This window comes from Terrapene carolina, unplaced genomic scaffold (genome assembly GCF_002925995.2).
Source record: "Terrapene carolina triunguis isolate 2854851 unplaced genomic scaffold, T_m_triunguis-2.0 Scaffold66, whole genome shotgun sequence".
NCBI lineage: Eukaryota > Metazoa > Chordata > Testudines > Emydidae > Terrapene > Terrapene triunguis.
The window spans coordinates 84,598-105,838 of record NW_020664417.1 but is presented as its reverse complement, the minus strand read 5'-3'; the positions used below and the strand labels follow the sequence as shown (position 1 = coordinate 105,838).

General features: G+C 41.7%; 1 protein-coding gene across 1 annotated transcript in view; it reads left to right on the top strand.

Annotated features, from left to right (window-relative positions):
• Positions 1–21,241, top strand: part of CAMK2D (calcium/calmodulin dependent protein kinase II delta) — a gene marked incomplete at its 3' end in the record, with an annotated part of 242,535 nt that overhangs the window by 140,098 nt on the left and 81,196 nt on the right. Inside the window, exons 5-6 of the mRNA XM_029910700.1 lie at positions 16,189–16,254; positions 18,798–18,870. Of these exons, the coding sequence (XP_029766560.1) occupies positions 16,189–16,254; positions 18,798–18,870 (139 nt within the window). The remainder of the gene's footprint in view (positions 1–16,188; positions 16,255–18,797; positions 18,871–21,241) is intronic.

Here is a 21,241-nt window from a genome sequence, read left to right as displayed (position 1 = left end):
AATGTTATTGCTGTCAGTTTGTGGGTGCACGCAGATGTAAGTCAGATATGCTACAGTATAAAGGTTGTAGTTCTATGGGGGTCATCTCTTCTGGCAACCGGCAGAGGGGCTTTTTTGTGTTTAGCCCTTTTATTAATGTATTTTTAGAAGCTATATCTACTGTAGTTGCACTTGCTGTGTTTGTGCAATATATTGGATGTATAACAGAAGGGGTATCTCAGCAAATTATAGGTACCATGTGGGCCAGGACAGTTGATCAGTATACAAATGTCAAATAGCTCTTTGCACCCCATATCTATAACTTGGTAGGGATAGCACAAAAAGAGAGTCGGATTCTGCTGTTACACCAATGCAAATGTACATGAATTCTGTTAACTTCAAAGTCAGAGACACTCTCTTGCAGAGACAGACAAGCCTTCTGAAGTGTACGTTACTTGTGTGTGTTATATAAGGGACCAGACAATCAGAATCAGCCTATGAATAGCCGAAGGGGCCTGCAGTTCACCTCAGGGAAATAGCTGGCAATGTGTGTTTCAGTTTGTGGTCCTCTTTAAGAAGACTGGGTTGCAACTGGATTGCATGTATTTATATGTTTGTGAAATATGCCACCTAAGGGTATGTCTACACTACGAGAGTAGTTCGATTTTAGTTAAATCGAATATGTGCAATCGATATTAGAAAGTCGAACGTGTGTGTCTACACTAAGGACAGTAATTCGACTTTGTCAGTCCACAGTACCAGGGAAAGCGTCGACATTGGAAGCAGTGCACTGTGGGCAGCTATCCCACAGTTCCCGCAGTCCCCGCTGCCCATTGGAATTCTGGGTCGAGCCCCCAATGCCTTCTGGGTAAAAAAATGTGGCGAGGGTGCTTTTGGGTAACTGTCGTCATCCGTCAGTCACTACCGCCCTGCCTCCCTCCCTGAAAGCGCCGGCGGGAAATCAGTTCGCGCACTTTTTGATCAGTGACAGCGCGGACGCCACAGCACTGCGATCATGGATCCCGCTGCGACCATCGCTGCAGTTGTGGCCGTTCTCAACGCCTCGCACCTTATCATACACCTTACCCTGAGGCAGATGCAGAGTAATCAGGCGAGGAGGCTACGGCACCGCCGTGAGGGCCTGAAGTCGGAGAGTAGCACAGAGCTGTCAGAAACCACGAGCCCCAGCGCCCAGGACATCACGGTGGCAATGGGGCATGTGGATTTTGTTGAACGGCGATTCTGGGCCCGGGAAACAAGCACGGACTGGTGGGACCGCATAGTGCTTCAGGTCTGGGATGAATCCCAGTGGCTGCGAAACTTTCGCATGCGGAAGGGCACTTTCCTGGAACTTTGTGACTTGCTGTCCCCTGCCCTGAAGCGCAAGGACACCCGCATGCGAGCAGCCCTGACTGTCCAGAAGCGAGTGGCCATAGCCCTCTGGAAGCTTGCAACGCCGGACAGCTACCGGTCAGTCGCGAACCACTTTGGCGTGGGCAAATCTACCGTGGGGGTTGTTGTCATGCAAGTAGCCAAGGCAATCGTCAAGGTACTGCTGTCAAAGGTAGTGACCCTGGGAAACGCGCAGGCCATCATAGATGGCTTCGCTGCGATGGGATTCCCAAACTGCGGTGGGGCTATAGATGGGACTCACATCCCTATCCTGGGACCGGGCCACCAGGCCAGCCAGTACATCAATAGAAAGGGCTACTTTTCAATGGTGCTGCAAGCACTGGTGGACCATCGGGGACGGTTTACAAACATCTACGTCGGATGGCCGGGCAAGGTTCATGACGCTCGCGTGTTCAGGAACTCTGGTCTGTTTAGACGGCTGCAGGAAGGTATTTACTTCCCGGACCACAAGATAACTGTTGGGGATGTGGAGATGCCTACAGTGATCCTCGGGGACCCAGCCTACCCGCTAATGCCCTGGCTCATGAAGCCCTATACTGGCGCCCTGGACACAGAAAAAGAACTGTTCAACTACCGGCTGAGCAAGTGCAGAATGGTGGTGGAGTGTGCTTTTGGCCGTCTCAAGGGGAGATGGAGAAGCTTACTGACTCGCTGTGATCTCAGCGAAACCAATATCCCCATCGTTATTGCAGCTTGCTGTGTGCTCCACAATCTGTGTGAGAGCAAGGGGGAGACCTTTATGGCGGGGTGGGAGGTTGAGGCAAATAGCCTGGCTGCTGATTACGCCCAGCCAGACAGCCGGGCGATTAGAAGAGCCCAGCGGGACGCGCTGTGCATCCGGGAGGCTTTGAAAGCCAGTTTCAAGGCTGAGCAGGGTACCCAGTGACTTTTAAGTTTGTGGACACAGAGGCAGAACTTGCCCCCCTTTCTTTACCCAGTTGCCGTCGACTATCCTCTCCACTTACATACCCCCTTCACCCCCTTCCCAAAAAATAAAATCTGTTCTGTTTTGTTAATGGACACCGTTGTCTTTATTACTGTTTTCGCGGGAATGTTTTAAACCTGTGACACAGACTGTGGCGGGGGGGCGGGTTTAGGGTTGTGATGCAAATGATGCCTCTAAACTCCAGGAATGACAGGCTCCGCGGTGGTGGACTGGTTGTTTCAACGGAGCCTGCCAGCCCTCCTGGCCGGGACTGCGTGTATGTGTCGGCTATGTGACTGTCTTGCAGGGGGAGGAGGGTTACAGATCCCCTGCTGCGCGGCTCTGTGATGCAGGGTAAGGACCGCTGCATAAGATCTGTAACTGCCCTCCCCCGCCACCAAGTCACAGAGCAACACCACCGCCCCCACCACACAAAACATGAAAACCACCTCCCAGACTGACCAGGATAACTAGTCACTGCACTGTATATGTGCCCTGCTGCTGCACCTGCCCCCTGCTAAAGGTGACTGTCCTGTCCAATGACCAAGCCCCTTCCCCCCCCCCTTCAGACAGACTCCCCTCCAAAAGAAGAGGATGGAAACAGAAATGAACAGAAACGTATTCTTTATTAACAACCGCACATGGAACGGGGGGGTGAAACTTGGACGGGGTCTTGTGGGAGGCGGGTAGGAAAGGACTTTTCAAATTTTGGGGAATGAGAGCCTTCTAGTGGTAGAGCAGTCCGCAGGGGTGGAGTGAAATTTTTCACGGCCCCTTCCACCCCTCCGTGTTTGGACTTTGGGTGAGGGGGGTATGGGACTTGGTGGCGGGGCAGGGCAGTTACAGAGAGACTGCAGCGGGGCTCTCTCCTCCTGCCTCCGGTCCTGCAGAACATCCACAAGGCGGCGGAGCGTGTCCGTTTGCTCCCTCATTAGTCCAAGCAGCGTTTGAGTATCCTGCCTGTCCTCCTGTCGCCACCTCTCCTCCCGTTCCATGTTTGCCCGGTGCATTTGGGACAGGTTCTCCCTCCACTGTGTCTGCTGGGCTGCCTGTGCTCGGGAGCATCCCATTAGCTCAGCAAACATGTCTTCCCGTGTCCTCTTCTTCCTCCTCCTAATGTGCGCTAGCCTCTGGGCAGATGTGGCTGTGGGAATTGGAAAAAGGGAGTGAATTCCTGAGACAGAGCAATGTATCTGTGAACAGAGAACATAGTCTTTCTCTGTGAACAAGACCATGCAGAGCACCTATCACACGCGCACTGAGGACAAGGTCGAATTTTCGGCCCTCGCCTACAGTGCCTGCGGTCTTGCTGTGGCGAGCTGAGGAGCAGGGCAGGACACCGGACTTTGTCTAGATGGCAAACATGGTAAGCCGTAGACTTGTGGCCGCTTAAAACTTTAAGAGTGGCACTGGCCTCCTTTCAAATAGAAAGCAATGCGAGTCTCTGCTGGCAGCAATCCTGCAAGCATGAACTCTGCCCCTGTCCCACCCCCTCGCGGCTGTAAACCGCGTGGCTGTAAACCGGCGGTTGCAGTTCTATAAAGGGACGGGCAAGCAGTCCCAATACTAACTTTCCCATACCTAATTCACAGCAGGGAGCCATGCCAGACATCACCCTCCTGAAGGTCTCCGAGAGCCAGAAGGAGAAGATGCTCCGGGACAGCCTTCAGAAACCGGGGCCATTTGCTGCACTGCTGTGCAAGGCCATGATCCCGGAGTACCTGCTGGCGTTGTGGCAGGGAAACGTGTCCTACCACGGGGGGCCTAATAAGCTCTCCCTGCCCAGGAACCTGCTGATGAGGCTGGAAAAACACCTGCAGGAGGTGTATGAGGAGTTCTCCCCGGAGGATCTCGCCTCTATCCCCGGTTACATTGACCAGTTCCTGGCTTAGGTGCCCTTGGAGGGACAAATGACTGCAGGGTTTTGGGCATTATAATCATGAAGCGGACATTGTGCAATTTTTTGAAAATGGTTCGGACTATATATTGAGGCGCCCAAAAAAAGACAAATCATGATACACTTTGCACTGATTCCCCTTTTGTTTGACTTTACTGTTTACATGTTTTGAAGCACTTTACCCACTGTTCATATTTTCAATCTTCCTGTTTTGTTGCAAATAAATGTTTACATGTTTTAAAGCACTTTAGCTAATGTTAATATTTTAAATACGCCAGTTATGTTGTAAATAAATGTTTAGATATTTAAAACACTTACTGCTTGATCCTTCCCCTGAATCTGTGTCTGGGGTAACGGCTGGGGAGGGTTGGTAGGGGATCTCTGTCAGGGTGATGAAGAGCTCCTGGCTGTCGGGCAAATCAGCGTTGTAAGCGCTGTCTACTGCCTCGTCCTCCTCATCTCCTTCCTCCTCTTCCCCATCCGCTGAGGAACCGGCCGCGGACAATATCCCATCCTCAGAGTCCACGGTCACTGGTGGGGTAGTGGTGGCGGCCGCACCTAGGATGGAATGCAGTGCCTCGTAGAAACGGGATGTGTGGGGCTGGGATCCAGAGCGTCCGTTTGCCTCTTTGGTCTTCTGGTAGCCTTGTCTCAGCTCCTTGATTTTCACGCGGCACTGCGTTGCATCCCGGCTGTAGCCTCTCTCTGCCATGGCTTTAGAGATCTTCTCATAGATCTTTGCATTCCGTCTTTTTGAGCGCAGCTCCGAAAGCACGGACTCATCGCCCCACACTGCGATGAGATCCAAGACTTCCCGATCCGTCCATGCTGGGGCCCTCTTTCTATTGGATTGCACGGCCATCTCTGCTGGAGAGCTCTGCATCGTTGCCACTGCTGCTGAGCTCACCACGGTGTCCAAACAGAAACTGCGATTCAAACTGCCCAGACAGGAAAAGGAATTCAAATTTTCCCGGGGGAGTGGCTGGTCAGAGCATCCGAGCTCGGACTGCTGTCCAGAGCGTCAACAGAGTGGTGCACTGTGGGATAGCTCCCGGAGCTATTAGCGTCGATTTCCATCCACACCTAGCCTAATTCGACATGGCCATGTCGAATTTAGCGCTACTCCTCTCGTTGGGGAGGATTACAGAAATCGATTTAAAGAGAGCTCTATGTCGAACTAAATGGCTTCCTGGTGTGGACGGGTGCAGGGTTAATTCGATATAACGGCGCTAAATTCGACATAAAAGCCTAGTGTAGACCAGGCCTAAGAGTCAGAGAGCGTAACAAAAGAAAAGAAATCCTGCAAGCTGGGGAGGTAGGTTGATTGTGAGGTCTCTTGGAAGGTGGGAGCAGTATGTGTTTCATTCTGGTTTTTAGTGAAAATTAATTTATTTTTATTTTTACTTTCAAACTAAAAAATAACTATTTCTTTAGAAGTGCTCTAAATCCACTGATGACATGAAACATTATATCATTTGCAGCAGTTTTAAATGTCTACTTTTAAATGCACTTTGGTGACTTGTTAGAAAAATTAATGGAGGTAAAAGATTTAGAATGTTTTATATCCTACAAAAATGTCCTATGTTTCTTTAGTATGGAAACTACATACTTGGCTTTTTTTAAAGTGATCTCGGATTGTGGCATAAGACTACCATATCCGACCCTGTCCGGAATTGTTCCTTTATCTTAATGGTTGCTTTCAGACTGTGTGGGATTAAATACTACCACATCTTTATAAATTCCCTTAAAATTGCATACTACCCAAGAAACTGGGGGGGGAGGGGGAGGAAGGAAGGAGGCTTTTCTGTGAATAGAAAAAGGGATAATTTTCACAATCTGATAATTTATTTACAATGACTGTTCTGGATAAATTTGCTATTTGAAAGGAGAGTTTGCTGGTTTGTTTGTATACCTTAATACCGGTTGTGCTTTGATCTGAACCATTTTGGGTGGTATATCTTTTGCATAAGCTTGCATGTGATGGAGTATAGTTTAAAAACGAGAAGGAGCCCTTCTGCCTAATTTTATATTAATTCTCCACATTTAAGCATGAATCACTTTTATTCTGTTTTGTTACATGAAACAATACCCCAGTAGCTATTTTACTGTAATTCACTGGTTGAGATTTTAATTGCACAAAAATCCAGGAATTCAAAGTGACAGTTCTCCCAAGTGTAAATCCTCCGACTTGCATTTATGCACAAATGTGAAGGACCCCTTGTAAATAGTGCTGCAGATCCCTGTTAGATGTACTAATGTAACATAATAATGTGCCCTATTTATTTTTTCTATGTTGAGTGTTCAAATTTGAGCACAAGGTTTTAGACATTTTGGTGGCAATGTGTTTCTGGATATTTTTCTGTACCAGTGCATGGTAGAGTGATTGCCTTGTGCCATGCGTAAGGAATGGAATTTTTATTGTTCTAGCAACATGGGTCCTACATCTGTCAGAAAATAATATTGAGTAGGTTGTGGTTGCTGCTATGATGCTCTTCTCAGTGAAGATATTGTTCCAAGCCTGCTCCTCCCAACAGGTATAGCTTTCACGGGGAGGTGTGTCAACAGACCTGAAATTGACAAAAAACACTTAAGAATGCATGCTAGCTATGATTATGCAGGCATTCACTGGTGTTTACTGGTGAATTTAAGGTTGGAGGCCTGAGCTGCCTTTTGCTGAAATCAGTTGTATACCACTGAAACTCCACTGACTTTATTGAAGCTAGTCATGATTTATACTGATGTAAGTCAGAGGAGGATCATTCTCTTGTGCGGGTAAGTTGCATATTGTTTACAACTCTTGTCCTTCTCTGTCTCCTACATGCACTTGCACGCATGTGCACATGCACTTGCACGCATGAGCACATGCAGGGCATTCTAGATTATATGTGATAGTTGCATGGGCCAACGTGCAAAGTAATACCAAGTAACTGAAATTACTTTTTATTCCCTTCCACCTCACTATACATATGCTCACATGCATACACATGAACATTTATTTCTGAGTCATTCTATATGTAGGCAGCTCTTTTATGTTTCCTTCAGACTCCTAACATTTTTTGTTGCTCTTCTTTGAATGCACTCAAAGTTTTCAATGTTGTTATGGTAGTTTATGCCATATACTGAATACAATATTCAGATTATGGTTGAACTGAAGCAGCATAGAGATTAGAGCTGGTAACAAATTTTGGAAGGAAAAGTGTTTTCAACAAAAATATTCCTTTTTCAAAATATTTTTTTCACAAAATATTGTCAACATAGTCAAAAATGTTTACTTACTGAAATTTTTTTGCAAATTTGATCAAAAACACTATTGTAGACATTATTAAAATAGTCATAGAAAACTTGCATTTACAGAAAACAGTTTCCAGTAAACAAAAATGTTAAGTAATCATTTTGATATTTTTGATAAACATTTCCCAAAAAGTATTGAAATGTTTAAAAAACGGAAACACTTCAAATCCTTCAAAATTAAAACAATTTAAATTTTTTTCATGAAACTAGTTTTTCATTTTTTGACCATTTGTAATAGATACAAATAATTACTTTTCTGTTCCACGATGTGTTGCCTCTGTGTATGTGAGATGGGAGAGGTGGATAGATACAGAGAAACATCACATAGGGCAATCTTAATGGAAGAAGGAGAAATGGTGGAAGGGGAATAGACTCTTATCTGGCTTTCTTATAGGGCTTTTATGTTACCAATTCCTATAGTGTATCAGTGATTCCCAGGTAAATAAAACCTGTGATGTCCCTAGTGGACTTCAGGAAGTTTTCTGCCTTTCTACCCTTTTTTAGCTAAAGAGGCTCTACTTATGAAATAAAGCTTGTTCAAGATCATTTAGCACCTGCATGCTACAGTGGGGGAAAAAATGAACAAGTCATCTTTTCATATTAGTGAGGCAGATGAGTTCAAATCCTGTTACCGCCATGTACACTGGCAGTTATAGTACCTGAACGGAAACAGCTGAACCACTTGAAGATTCTTTTATATTAGTCAATTAAATCCTTTTTCATAGAGTCCAATGTATCCTGTTGTAAAACAGAGGGTACTTGTTGGAATACAATTGTTACATTCAGAATCAGCAGTGCTGTAGAATTTTCAAGAGAAGAGGCTTGTGTGTGTCTGTGTGTGTCCGTAGAAAGAAAAAGGTCACAGACCAATGTAAAAATATACAGCCATGGTAATTTGAAGGCTATTATTTCCCCCCTTGTATCTGTCAATGAAAGCTATTTTAGTAAATAACCAGTGTAAACCAGGAGATTAAAAAAAAAAGTGAATGTTTATTTTGTGGAGATTTTTTATTGGTGTTAACAATTTGAGAACCTGTCTTTTCCTGTTAAAGACTTGTTGATATGTATAAGCTTTTCTAAGCAATTATATTCTATACATGAGATAAATGTGCTCTCATAAATGATCACAACAAAAGACAATATTAGAAGCTACTTTAACACTAGCAAATGTTAGAAAATGGCTTACTGATTATAAAATTCATTGCACTGAATACAAATGCCCTCAAACTGAACAATGAAAAACTGCTAACTGCTGTTGCTCTTTTAAGGTGAAATGGAAGTAACTGGGCTTTGTGGGAAGCCTTCCCTCTTGTTCCCACATATGCATTCCCATAAAAAGATGCACATGGTGTAGAGAATCTTGACAGCTCTGTATGATACTAATACTCTGTTTTGTTTTGAAAGTAAACATGTTTAATTTGTCGTCATTGTAATGCACTCTTCAGAAAGTTATATACGGAGGACAGGAACAGAAAAGATATCACTGGCATGTGCAGAATGCATTGGGAACAGAACAATCAACTCAAATCCAGTGTAAAGAAATAACTCATGACAGATGCCTGCTTAGAAAGTAGATGCTACCTGGTGCCACAGCAGGATAGTGTAACTTGCAAATCCCTACAAATAAGAATCCAGCAATTTCCATATTCACCATAGTTCCCTCCACTGACACTTCATTAGGAGGAAACAGACAGAAGTGCCTAAGTGCTTTTTCAATCACATCTGTCTGTAAAAGAACCTTAAAGTGTTTTCTGGATGATAGTAGTATATTCATAGGTCTTAGTTCTGGTGAATATCTAACTGAATGAAAACACTTGTCCTGGCAAGTTCTACCTTACAGAAATCATCCATAATAAGTGCTTGGTTTGGTTTGGTTCTTTTGTATTTTTTTTTAATCTAGAAGATAATTGGTTTGCTGCCACCAACGCCTTACTTTGTAGAGTTACTCAGGGAAAAGTGATGAGTCCCTGACCTCCATGTTATTGAAGGTTGAACAATATTAAGCTCATCCTCCTCCCCGGTTACTGATTCCATATACAGTTATTATCAAGCACACATCAGAAGGTTATGGAAATTAAGACAGGTTTATTACTTTTACTAACACTTATGACTGTTGTCAAAGTAACAAAGGGGAGAAATAAGATTTATATATGGAATATATACATGTATACACTTAGAGCACTTTTTACAAAGAAGTCAATGTAAATGAATAATGATATTTCTCTAAATCAGTGGTTCTCAACCAGGAGTACACGTACCCCTGGGGGTACACAGAGGTCTTCCAGGCCGTACATCAATTCATCTAGAAATTTGTCTAGTTTTACAACAGGCTACATAAAAAGCACTAGCAAAGTCAGTACAAACTAAAATTTCATAGACAATGATTTGTTTATACTGCACTGAAATGTAAGTACAATATTTATATTCCAATTGATTTATGAATATATGGTAAAAATGAGAAAGTGAGCAATTTTTCAGTAATAGTGTGCTGTGACACTTCTATTTTTATGTCTGATTTTGTTTTTAAGTGAGGTGAAACTTGGGGGTAACCTAAGACACATCAGACTCTTGACAGAGATACAGTACTCTGGAAAGTTTGAGAGCCACAGCTCTAAATGAACAATAACTATTAACTTAAATATACTTGCACAGTCTCTCAGATTACCCAAAAGCCTTCATCCAGTATGTCTACATAGATGATCTGGAAACCCCAAATAGTTGCTTTTCCTGATATCGAAGAGATGTTCACCATAAGACCCCCGTACACCCTTCTTGAAAGGTGATCACGTTCTAATCACACAGTCTTCATTCACAATATCCAAGGAGCACAACTTCTTGGCTCAAAGCCATGTTAACTGCAGTGGAGCATACCAGCTCAGCTTGATGCCATGCCTTACTGAGCCTCATTAGTTATCTAAATAGAGAGCCCTTGATGCCAGGACTGCTATTACTGAATTCCAGGGTGACTCAACGATATCACCCCTTTAATATCACCAGCCTGTAGCTAATATTCTAAATCAATCACAGCGCCTATCTTTAATTTTCTACAGGTTCCACAAAATATAGGACTTGATGCTGCTCTCACTAAATCAATAATAAAACTGACCTCTGTGTGTTCAGGATATGGCTTATAGCTTATGATATTATATGTGATTACTTCCCTTTTCCTGCACTCACTGGCGTTGGAACAGTTTTTATAGTGGGGGTGCTGAGCGCCATTGAACAAACCTGTAAACCCTGTACATGATGCAAAGCACGTCAGCACCTCTAGTTCCAGTGCTCCTGCCAGCATTTCAGTCTGCTGCCCTGCGGAAGCACAAGCCACAGCTCAGTCCTTTCTGTACAGAGATTTAACATTACACAGAGTTACAGTTCTGAGAGAGAAAGTGTGACCCACAATTTGTCAAGAAGTAACAGTTAATAACCACAAGCAACCTGAAAGCAGTATTTGAAATGGTTGTGACTATTGCAGCTCATCAGCAGCAACAGTCTTCAACTCTCACAGCCAGTGATAACTACCAATCTCCTTCTCTTGTTTACAGTGAGATAGGGAGCACACTGTCTGGATCCAAAGGGTTTGCCACAGTCTTGAGAGACAGATCTCACAGTGGACAGCTCTTATCCCTGCATTGTTTAGCTGTTGAATTCTCCCTGGCTCTCTCCAACTTTCCCTATTTTGTAGTCTTCTCACTGAGCTCCAGTTGTTTGAGCCTTCAGATGGTGACTATGGGTATGTCCTGCAATGAAAGCTTCTTATATATCTTTGAAATGGCTACTGAGAATGTTTAGCAATGGCTACACCCATGATTTCTGGCTCCTGCAGGGGAGTATCCCACCTGGCTCTGGCAAATCTGTACACACACAGAGTCCCCGAAACAAAAACAAGAAATTATGTATCCACCCTACTTTGTCTTCCCTTACTTATGCAACTAAATGCAGCAGTGTATGCATGTGGCTTACACTTGTGCTTCCAAAGGGACTGAATAACCATTTATAGATGAATCATTGCGAAAAGAGAAGTTGTTTCCACCCAATTCACTTCTTAAACAAAACTAATTTAGCGGCAATAATAACACTAGAAAATACAGCTGCTTGGGCATGAACAGTGTACCCAGTTTTCAGAAGGAGGGCGTCAATGAAATCCCAATGGTGTGCTTATTCTTATCACAGTTCCTTTAATAAAAAGAGTGTGTGGATGCGTTGGCTTATGATACATGAGGATTGCCAGCAAAAGGAGGTCATTTCTTTCCATGAATATTGTGGATTCAGAATTAGGGACAGAACTGGAATGTAACCCTGGGAGACACTCCCACTCCTTCCCCCACATCCTCATGACTGACCATATCCCCTGCACCTAATGATCCTGCTGACATCCATGCCTGTCTAATTGCTATGGGAAGTGAAGAGACTAATCCTCTTTGTGTCTCCTCTTTCCTGGCCTTCATGGTAACATAAAAGCCTTTGTCCCTTATAGGGGAAGGGGGAAGAAATACAGCTGCCCCTCCCCACCAGATTCCGTCCCTTTAAAGCTCTCTGCACTGCGTACTCCCCATGACTGTTAACCTTAGTAACTTCTCAGGGGGACTGTGGGGGCACATGTAAGTTTTCAGGCAGATTGGTTTGATTTTGTGCAGTTACGAAGGGAGAAGGAAGTCAAAATATGTTTTGTAGGCCTTGATGCTGCAGCCTTTATGTGCCGTGCAGTGTGATGATGTTCAGGGTTATTGTGTGTCAGTGTGAGTGCCGTGCAAATGAAACAGGCACAAGTAAGGTCGAGGGCTATGCATAGTCATCCACACTGAAAGGCAATAAGTCTCAAGCCCCCAGCATCCCCCTTATTTTCATCCAAAAATAAGGATGAAATTAGGAATAGGGTAGGTGTGTCTGAGGAGAGTGGTTTAAGTGTGAACTTTATTATGAGGCACTGATTATTATTAGTAAGAGTAATAGTATTTGTATTGTGGCATTGCCTAGTTGCTCCTTGGATCAGGGCCTCCTTGAGTTGGGCACTGTCCACACAACAAAAATGCAGTCCTTGCCCCTAGCTATGTGTTTCCCTCCTAGGCCTTAATTGCTGCAGGGAGTGACTTGGCAGCCATTCAGCAGCTTTCTAGTGCAGAGTCAGAATCACGTTTGCTCCCTTTTTACAGTTTGCTTATGCATGCCACACTCTGCACCTGCACAGTGTGAGGTCTAGTCCGTATCTGGAAGCTAGCTTCAACCTTACATACATAACCTAATGTGTATACATGATGCATTTCCTTTCTCCATAGTGTTTTGCAGAACTTTCAGTTGTTCTCTATTCAAGCCCTAAGAAATGGTTAAACAGAAGATCCTAATATTAGTAAGTTAATGTTTTAGATATGGGCTGCCTTAATTTTCCTCTGTATAAATTGATTTTAGAAATCAACCTTAATTATTTCTGCAGTTGATGATCAGCACTTTGGAGAGCTGATTTCATCCGGTATTCCTGTATAAGGCAGTTGGAAGTTTTCTACAGTAACAAAACAATGTCAGTGAAGCAGACAGATGTATAGACAGTGCATCATGGTTCAAGTTCATGTTATTGCATTAGAGATGCAACCAGAACCTCATAACCAAACACCCCCCAATCTTTGGGAAAGCTTATATCCATGCTTGGCAGCTCAGACCCCTCTCAGGCTACGTCTTCACTACAGGGGGGGGGGGGCGATTTAAGATACGCAAATTCAGCTACGCGAATAGCGTAGCTGAATTCGACGTATCGCAGCCGACTTACCCCGCTGTGAGGACGGCGGCAAAATCGACCTCTGCGGCTTCCTGTCGACCGCTCTTACTCCCACCTTCGCTGGTGGAGTAAGAGCGTCGATTCGGGGATCGATTGTCGCGTCCTGACGGGACGCGATAAATCGATCCCCGAGAGGTCGATTTCTACCCGCCGATTCAGGCGGGTAGTGTAGACCTGCCCTCAGTTATAGATATTTGTTTTGTAACTGAAGATATATGAAATAATTTTTTTTCAAAGTAAAACTTATCCACAAGTTGGTAGGAATATGTTGTGTCCACTTCGGTACTAAATTGCCAGAGTGAGAGGAAGGGAGAGATTAATGTTAATTGTTCTAATTATTATTGTCCTATCGATGGCCAGTCACACTGCTGATAATGTTGAAGGTTCCCTAAGAGTCTAATTCTTTTCTTTAAGGGGAAGGAATGCAGGAATTTCTGGCTATTTGTTTTCTGTCAGTAAAATTTCAACTTTATTTTTCTTGCTTTTGTTTTTCCATCTCATAGCACTAGCTATGGATGCCATGTAAACATCCAGTGTCAGTAAATATGTAGCCGTTTTCCCTTTTCTTCAATTTTGATTAGAACAAGCAGCATTTTGGTGTACTCTTTAATTTAAAGCTGCTTTGATTAAAAGCTTTTTTCTTTTCTTTTCTTTTTGGCTTGGATCTAAAGAGTTTGTTCTAGTGAGGCACAAGATGAAAGGATGTTTTGTTTTTATTCATTCACATTACAGTGAAAATTAAACCTTTTCCCTTTACCAAAAACAAAGCAAACAAAAATATATGTAACAGGAGCTACCAAAGAGAGTTAAAATATGCATTTATCAAGTATTTTTGTGCCTTAACAACCAACTCAAACACCTGGAGGGTAGAAGATGAAAAGAAATGACAATTAGGCAACCTGTCTGTGAATGCAATATAACTCCTACAGTTTTTGCTACAGACTGTGCTATGAAATAACATTCTGTTATATGAAGTAGATTGCTCTCCAGAGTCCCTAATATGTTAGCCTAGAATATGGGGGATTTATTCCAACCAGCAAATGGACACAGGAAAATAAAAATACAATTTGCAACAACCTGCCCCTACAAAGGGGGCTTTACTCTTTGCTGAGCAGTTCATTCCTGTGTCTCAGCTAATTGCCTTTTTGTACTGAATAACTAATGTTCAGCCTATAGCTGTTTAGCCACAAGTAACTACTACAGCAATAGGGAAATAAATAATGCAGTTTTGTAGAATTCAGCTCCCACTACCTGTTTACTTTTTCACATAAAATACAATTAGGTTCTGCAAATAAAAAATGCAGTTTGTTGTGCTTAAAATGATGGATTTTCAAGCAATTTAATACAAGTTCCTTATATTCTTCTGCTGCTTAAGAGGGCTTGTTTACACAATGTGCTAGTCTGCACAAGAGGGGTATAAATTCTAGTGAGCACTGGCATGTTGCACACTAACTGGCTTGTGTAGACACTGCTGCTGCACACTAAAAGTTCCCTAATGTGCATTAATGTAGTACACAGGACTACATTAATGTTCAGTAGGGGAACTTTTAGTGTGCACCAGCAGGGTCCATGCAGGTCAGGTAGTGCACTGGAGTTTACATCCCTCTAGTGCGGTCTAACGCAACATGGAGACAAGCCCAGAGCTAAAATTTCTAGTTTGACCATTTACGAACACAGTGTGCTATAAAAGGCTTCACTTGATTAATATACTATGATGAAATATGACCTCTTTGGAGACTTGACATCCTGGAATCAGCTTATATGCATAGATCACTGGAGGCAAGACTTTTCAAAAATCCAACAGGAAGGGCATACATATAACTCAGACTTCTTGCAAGGAGTCCTTTTAGGTTCTATACAGATATGCAAACTGAGGTGGGATTTTATGGTGGAAAGGGCAGAAGCTAGTAAAAGTAAGTAGACTTCTTGTAAAATTTATTCTAAATCCTCCTTTGGATTACAGTAGTGTATTTATAACAGAATAACAATAAATTCAGGATATCTGTTTGTGGTAGCAAGGGACCTTTTAAGGATGCAGTGGGGAAGGCAACATATCTTTGGACTTCTGTTTCATTCAGGACTGCAACTGGAGGGAGAACAAAACTTCTCTCAAGTGTGGTGACTGGGTCAGAACTCACCAAGACTGAGAGGGCCTGCCAAATTAGTTATTATGGCTTAGTGAGAAGTCAGTAAAGTCTTCTGATAATTAAGGCTCTGATTCTGGAGGGCATTTAACTGCATGTTTAACTTTAAACACCCTGACTCTAATAGAACTATTCATGTGCTTAACGTTAAACACTCTCGTAAGTGTTCTGTTGAACTGGTGGCCATTAAAGTATATTGGGGATGTTTGTTCATGTTACATGTTGGTGCATACCCTGATTTAATAAGCTGGCTCTTTTTCCTAGAGCATACTTGACATCATTGTTCATGTGTATTTTGGATGAACTTACATGTCCATACTCTAGTGGGTTTTTGGTGAATGGCTGGATTTGAACTCTTTTTTGTTTTTGTTTTGTTTAAACGACTCTATGACAAAATTAAGATGATCTTATTTGCGCTTATATATTTGTATTAGTTAAATTTTGTATATTTATCCTGTGTCAGTTTCTACCACAAGATAAATACACAAACATTATTGCAGCCTGTATATGTTCATAGTTTGTGGGTTTTTTCCGGCACGGCATGAGTGGTAGATCAAATTCCCCCCCATGTAAGCAGTTGCAGCTCCATGAAATAAATAGGGTTGCACGTGCTTTATACCAGCTGTGAACTTAGCTGGGAAAGTCTGGCATTGTAATAAGGATGACTGCCTGTTCCACACAAAAAATGGATAATGGCTATATCCATAACAATAATTTAAGATACTTTTTTGCCACATTGCTTCTGGCCCTAATGAATCATTTGTTTTCACAGAGTCACTGGAGGTGAACTGTTTGAAGATATAGTTGCAAGGGAATATTACAGTGAAGCAGATGCCAGGTAAGTGCTTGATTTCTAGAATGTTGTTTATTGCTAGATTTTAACAATTGTCTTTAATTATGCTAGCATATTTACTTATTTTGGTGTTTACTTATGGTGTTTGGCATCAGTTAGAACAGAGCAATTCAACCTTCATCTATAGTTCCCATCGAGGCTTTGTTAGATTTGGAAGATAGACATGGTCTAGTGGCTTGAGCTCAGTTTGGGTGATGGTAAATTTCCCATTGCCTTCAATGGAGCCATGATTTCACCCTTGGTATTATAACCTGATTCTGACACCCACTGTGTCTTAGTAAAGACACTTTCTGCCTCAATTTTCCCATCTGTAGAATGGAAATAATACTTTAATGTGACATACACACCAATTTTGAAAATCTATACATATTTAGTATTACTAGTGTTCTGAATCCAAAAAACTTTTCCTTCCTTTGAGATGCATTTTTTTCATTAACAAACAGTAATAGCTACTGTGTGTCTCTCAGTCAGTGCTCAAATCTGCAAACACTCTGATCCATTAGGTTCCCTAATGAACCTCTTCATATTTGTCCTATTGCTAACTTCTGTGGGAAAATTCCTTTTAAAATAAATTTAACTAGATATTTTGCCTCTGTATATTTGTAATACCCAAATCACATAGAGATGCCATGTAGTAATATAACATTCAGTCAGTCCTTTACAATGGTAAGGGTTGTTCTTTTAGACCACAGTCACTTTATGTAAAACACATTTTTGGGAGTGTTTTAAATAACAGCACAAATATTCTGTCCTTTAAATTTCATTTAGCAGACAGAGAGAAAACGTTAGCAGTGTCCCAAGTGTGTATAACAAGTAGTAATGGGATGATGGTGAACAAAGGAAAAGCTGGGCTGGACGTTAGGAAACCTCCTGACACTGAAATTGATTAGACTGAAAAATAATCTCCTAAGGGAAGTGGTGGAAACCTGATCACTCAGGACATTTAAAACTAAGCTGGATAAAACATGCTGCAGAGGAGAAAACTGGATTAGCAGTTGTAGAGGGCTGACTGAATAATTTTTGCATACCCTAATTTTTTTAGTTCTATGGAAACAGTCACATTTTCTAATGCTGATGCCAAATGCCACAAAGTGGTTATACTTTGTTTTTAAAGAAAAGAAAACCGGAGGTGATTATTCTATTTTAAAAGTTATTATTATATGATGCAAAGGGGGGCATACAAATATATTCTGTATTAAACAAGTGGAGTGTTTAGGGGTGTTATGCATCTATGTATGTGTTTGTGTGTGTCCTTAGAAATAGCTAATGAGCTTTATAGATGCATGAGCTATAATAAAAATAGGTCTTGTTCCTGCAAACCCTTACCTAAGTAGTCCTTATTCATGCAAGCAGTTTGTTTAATGTCAATAGGACTACGTAAATGAGTTAGCGACTACTCATGTAAGAAAGGGTTTTCAGAACTGGGCTCTACTTACTGATTTATGACTGTCCCTACCTACTGAATTTCATGGCAAAAACATTTAATACGATCAGCATCAAATTCATGGCCCTTTGACAAGTACAGTACATATAGTCCCAGATTTCCGACCCAATGAGAAGTAAAAATGAGCCCTTCTCATTGGCCGTAACAGTGCTAAATATGTCTGAAAATCATTCCATTGCTGTAGAAAACCAAAGTTTTCAGCTGTGATTTTTTGGCACTATAGATTGGCCAAAAATTTCAAATTGCATGTATAAAACCATGCTGCTAATTCCATGTTTTAAGCACCTAAATAAAAGTGGCCTGATTTTTCAGTGGTAATTATTTCAATGAGAACTATGGGTTCTCAGCATTTAGTTGTACACTTATGCATTTAGGTACCTATATTCATATACCCATGTTTGAAAATTTTAGTTCAGGGCCTTTAATGCTGATTTCCATTTTACACGTGGCTACTAACCAAATTATTGTTATCACTGCTGTTTTAAATGAAAATGTATACCTCCCTATTGAATTATTTACATATATTTTCCCATTAATACTTTCTACAAGAAACCATTATATTCAAAATGATAAATGTTTTTTTTTTCTTGTTTATTTTTTAATCTTTACTCTTGTTTCTTCTCATTTTTGTTCATTTCCTTATTTCAACACTTGTGTGTTAATATTGATGTCAGACTATAAACTTTCTCAGAAAGTACATCAGAAACCACTTAAGGATTTCACTGCCCTCCCAATTTTTTTTTTTATTTATTTTATTTTTTTAAGATTTGATATGTTCTTCAAAAATCTCCATGCTGCTGAATGAAAACACCACACAAATTATTCTGTCTGATGATATCACACTTTAGATGTTAAGTGTCTTTTTTGTTTGTTTTATATTTTGTTTTTGTTTGTTTTAGATCTGGAAATATTTTTATATTCAGCATTGTTTTGTTCCAGTTCCATGTGCAGTTAAGATTTGTCAGGAAATGTATATCTGTTTTTGTTCCTTATATTTTTTTTAAATTTTATTTTATTTTGTATTTGATGTGATTATGTGCCTTTAAAATGTTCTCCCTTCCATTCTGCCCTTGTATCTTTGCAGTCATTGTATACAGCAGATTCTAGAAAGTGTTAATCATTGTCACCTAAATGGCATAGTTCACAGAGACCTGAAGGTCAGTATCTGGTGCCCATAAATTGGATAAGATTTTTTTTTTACTTTGAAAGGGTAGAGGGTGGGTTGGCTGAGATGTTCCCTTGCTTATCCTCCTCACCCTCAAAATGATTAAATGAATAAATAATGCATGACGCCTCTTTCCAGTTTGCAAGTCTACAGGCCTAACATACATCATGGCAAAAGGGGAAGTAGTTGCTTTAAGATTGAAACCTGTAACCTTCCAAGGTGTTGGATTTATCCCACCTAGCTGAACGTGGTTGGTATGATACATATATTTTGGAAGGGATTTCATTAATCATTCTGAATGCATCTGGAGTTGCACTTTGGCTGTGATGTATGTCAGCCTGCAGATTTAAACACCACTTCTGTTCTGAGACCATGGGTTGCAGTAGCAGAACAACTGGTCACACATTGCTCCATTAGAGTATGATGAACTCTCAGGCAAGAGATGATGATTTCCAACTAAATTAAAGCATGAGAAGTTAATAATTTATCTAAAATACATTACTTATAGTAATTTTACCTTAATGGCTGCGATGATTTCTAATGCAACAGAGAGCTCTCAGGAAGTAAGGGAGGAAAAGAAACAAATGCCACTAAATATTTAGCATAACTTTTTAAAAAATGATGTTATCAACACATTTTCAGTATCAATACTTGTTGCATTTTTAAAATACAGTAATCTCCAAAATAGCACATCCCTGTTAACAGGACTTCTACATTAAATCCACGTAGGCCTTCCTTCTTCCAAACTCCCTGTACAGATCAAAATGGGTTAAAATAAGGTAAAGCCTTCACATGGCATGGTATTTCTGAGATAGTAGCTGCTCTGTGTGAGTGATGTGTGTACATTTCTGAAGGTTGTGTAAAACATCTTCAGTTGTTTGCTAGTTTTGCACTTTAACCCAGTCTCGCTGAGGGTATACAGACAGTGAGTGTAAGCTTGGAACTAACACACGCCCCCTGGTGTTTGCATGCAGTCATTGCATTCAGCAGATCCTGGAGGCTGTGCTACACTGTCATCAGATGGGAGTAGTCCATCGGGACTTGAAGGTGAGTAATACTGTTGGAGCAGATCTCACACCACACAGCTCCTACTTACTGTTCAGCTGCAGATGTGCATGTAAAGGCAGAAGAGATGAGCATGTCTTTTTGCATAAATTTGCTTGTAGACTTTACCGAACTGGAATAGCTAACCTAATTGAACAAATTGTTGCTGTTTAATAGAATTTCAGTTTAAAAAACAATTACAGTTACCAAACTTGTCCAGTGAAACTGTAAATATTTTCCTTTCCCTCCTCAGTGGCAAAAATAGGAGTGAACCTCTAAAATCCTCTCAACCTACTCAGGGATTGTCATCATCTATACATCTGTTAGTAATAGAGAACAAAGGGAAAAAGGAGTTATTTTTCAAGTATTTCAGCACGTAATGTAATTACATAAACAGTATGCCACTATGTCATCCCAGAGCTGTCTGGGGTGTGTGGGGGGGGGGGGAGCAGCAGAGCTAACATGAATATGACTTTCAAACCATTTTTAGAAAGAGCTCCCTGAGAAGCATATTAATACATGCAGGCCCCATATCCTAGTAGTAAATGGCCATCCTGAGATCGCTGCTACTGAGGCCTGCCCTATTCTACTTCCTGTTGTGGCTAACGACTGTGCTAGAGACCACCTTTGTTTAAAGCTGGAATTGCTACAGTTTTCTGACCAGAAAGTTCTTGAAGGTTAGAGTTCTTCGCAGAGTGGTGTTAGTATTTAGAATAGAATTTTGGGAAAGAAGTTCCCTTTGCCAAAAGGAATATCACCCCGTCTTAACTACATAGATTTCCAAATGACTGGAGATAACTGCTACATCAAATTCCTCTCGCATCTGATGCAAGTTGGAGATGGAACTAAAGAGGTTGAAGTGATCTCTCCCTTTCTGCTCCTGGATGGCTCATAGGGTATTTCTACACTGCAATTAAAAACCCATGGCTGACTTATGCCAGCTGACTCAGATTCACGGAGCTTGGGCTAAGGGGCTGTTTATTGCAGTGTAGACCCTCGGCTGGAGCCCAGGTTCTAGGACCCTGCAAGATGGGATGGTCCCAGAGCTCAGGCTATAGCCCAAGCCAAAATGTCTACACTGTAATTAAAGAGCCATGCAGCCCAAGCCCTGCGAGCCTGAGTCAGTTCGCACAGGCCAGCCGTGAGTGTCTAATTGCAATGTAGACATACTTGTAGAGACAAGCTAGATAGTCCATAAAAACACAGGTACTGACTTCTCATTCTTCATACAAAAGAAGAGAAAAACTAAACTCAGACAGCATTCAGTCTCCAAGATCCTAGATGCAGTTAGTCTGTTTATATAGAATGGAAACTATCTG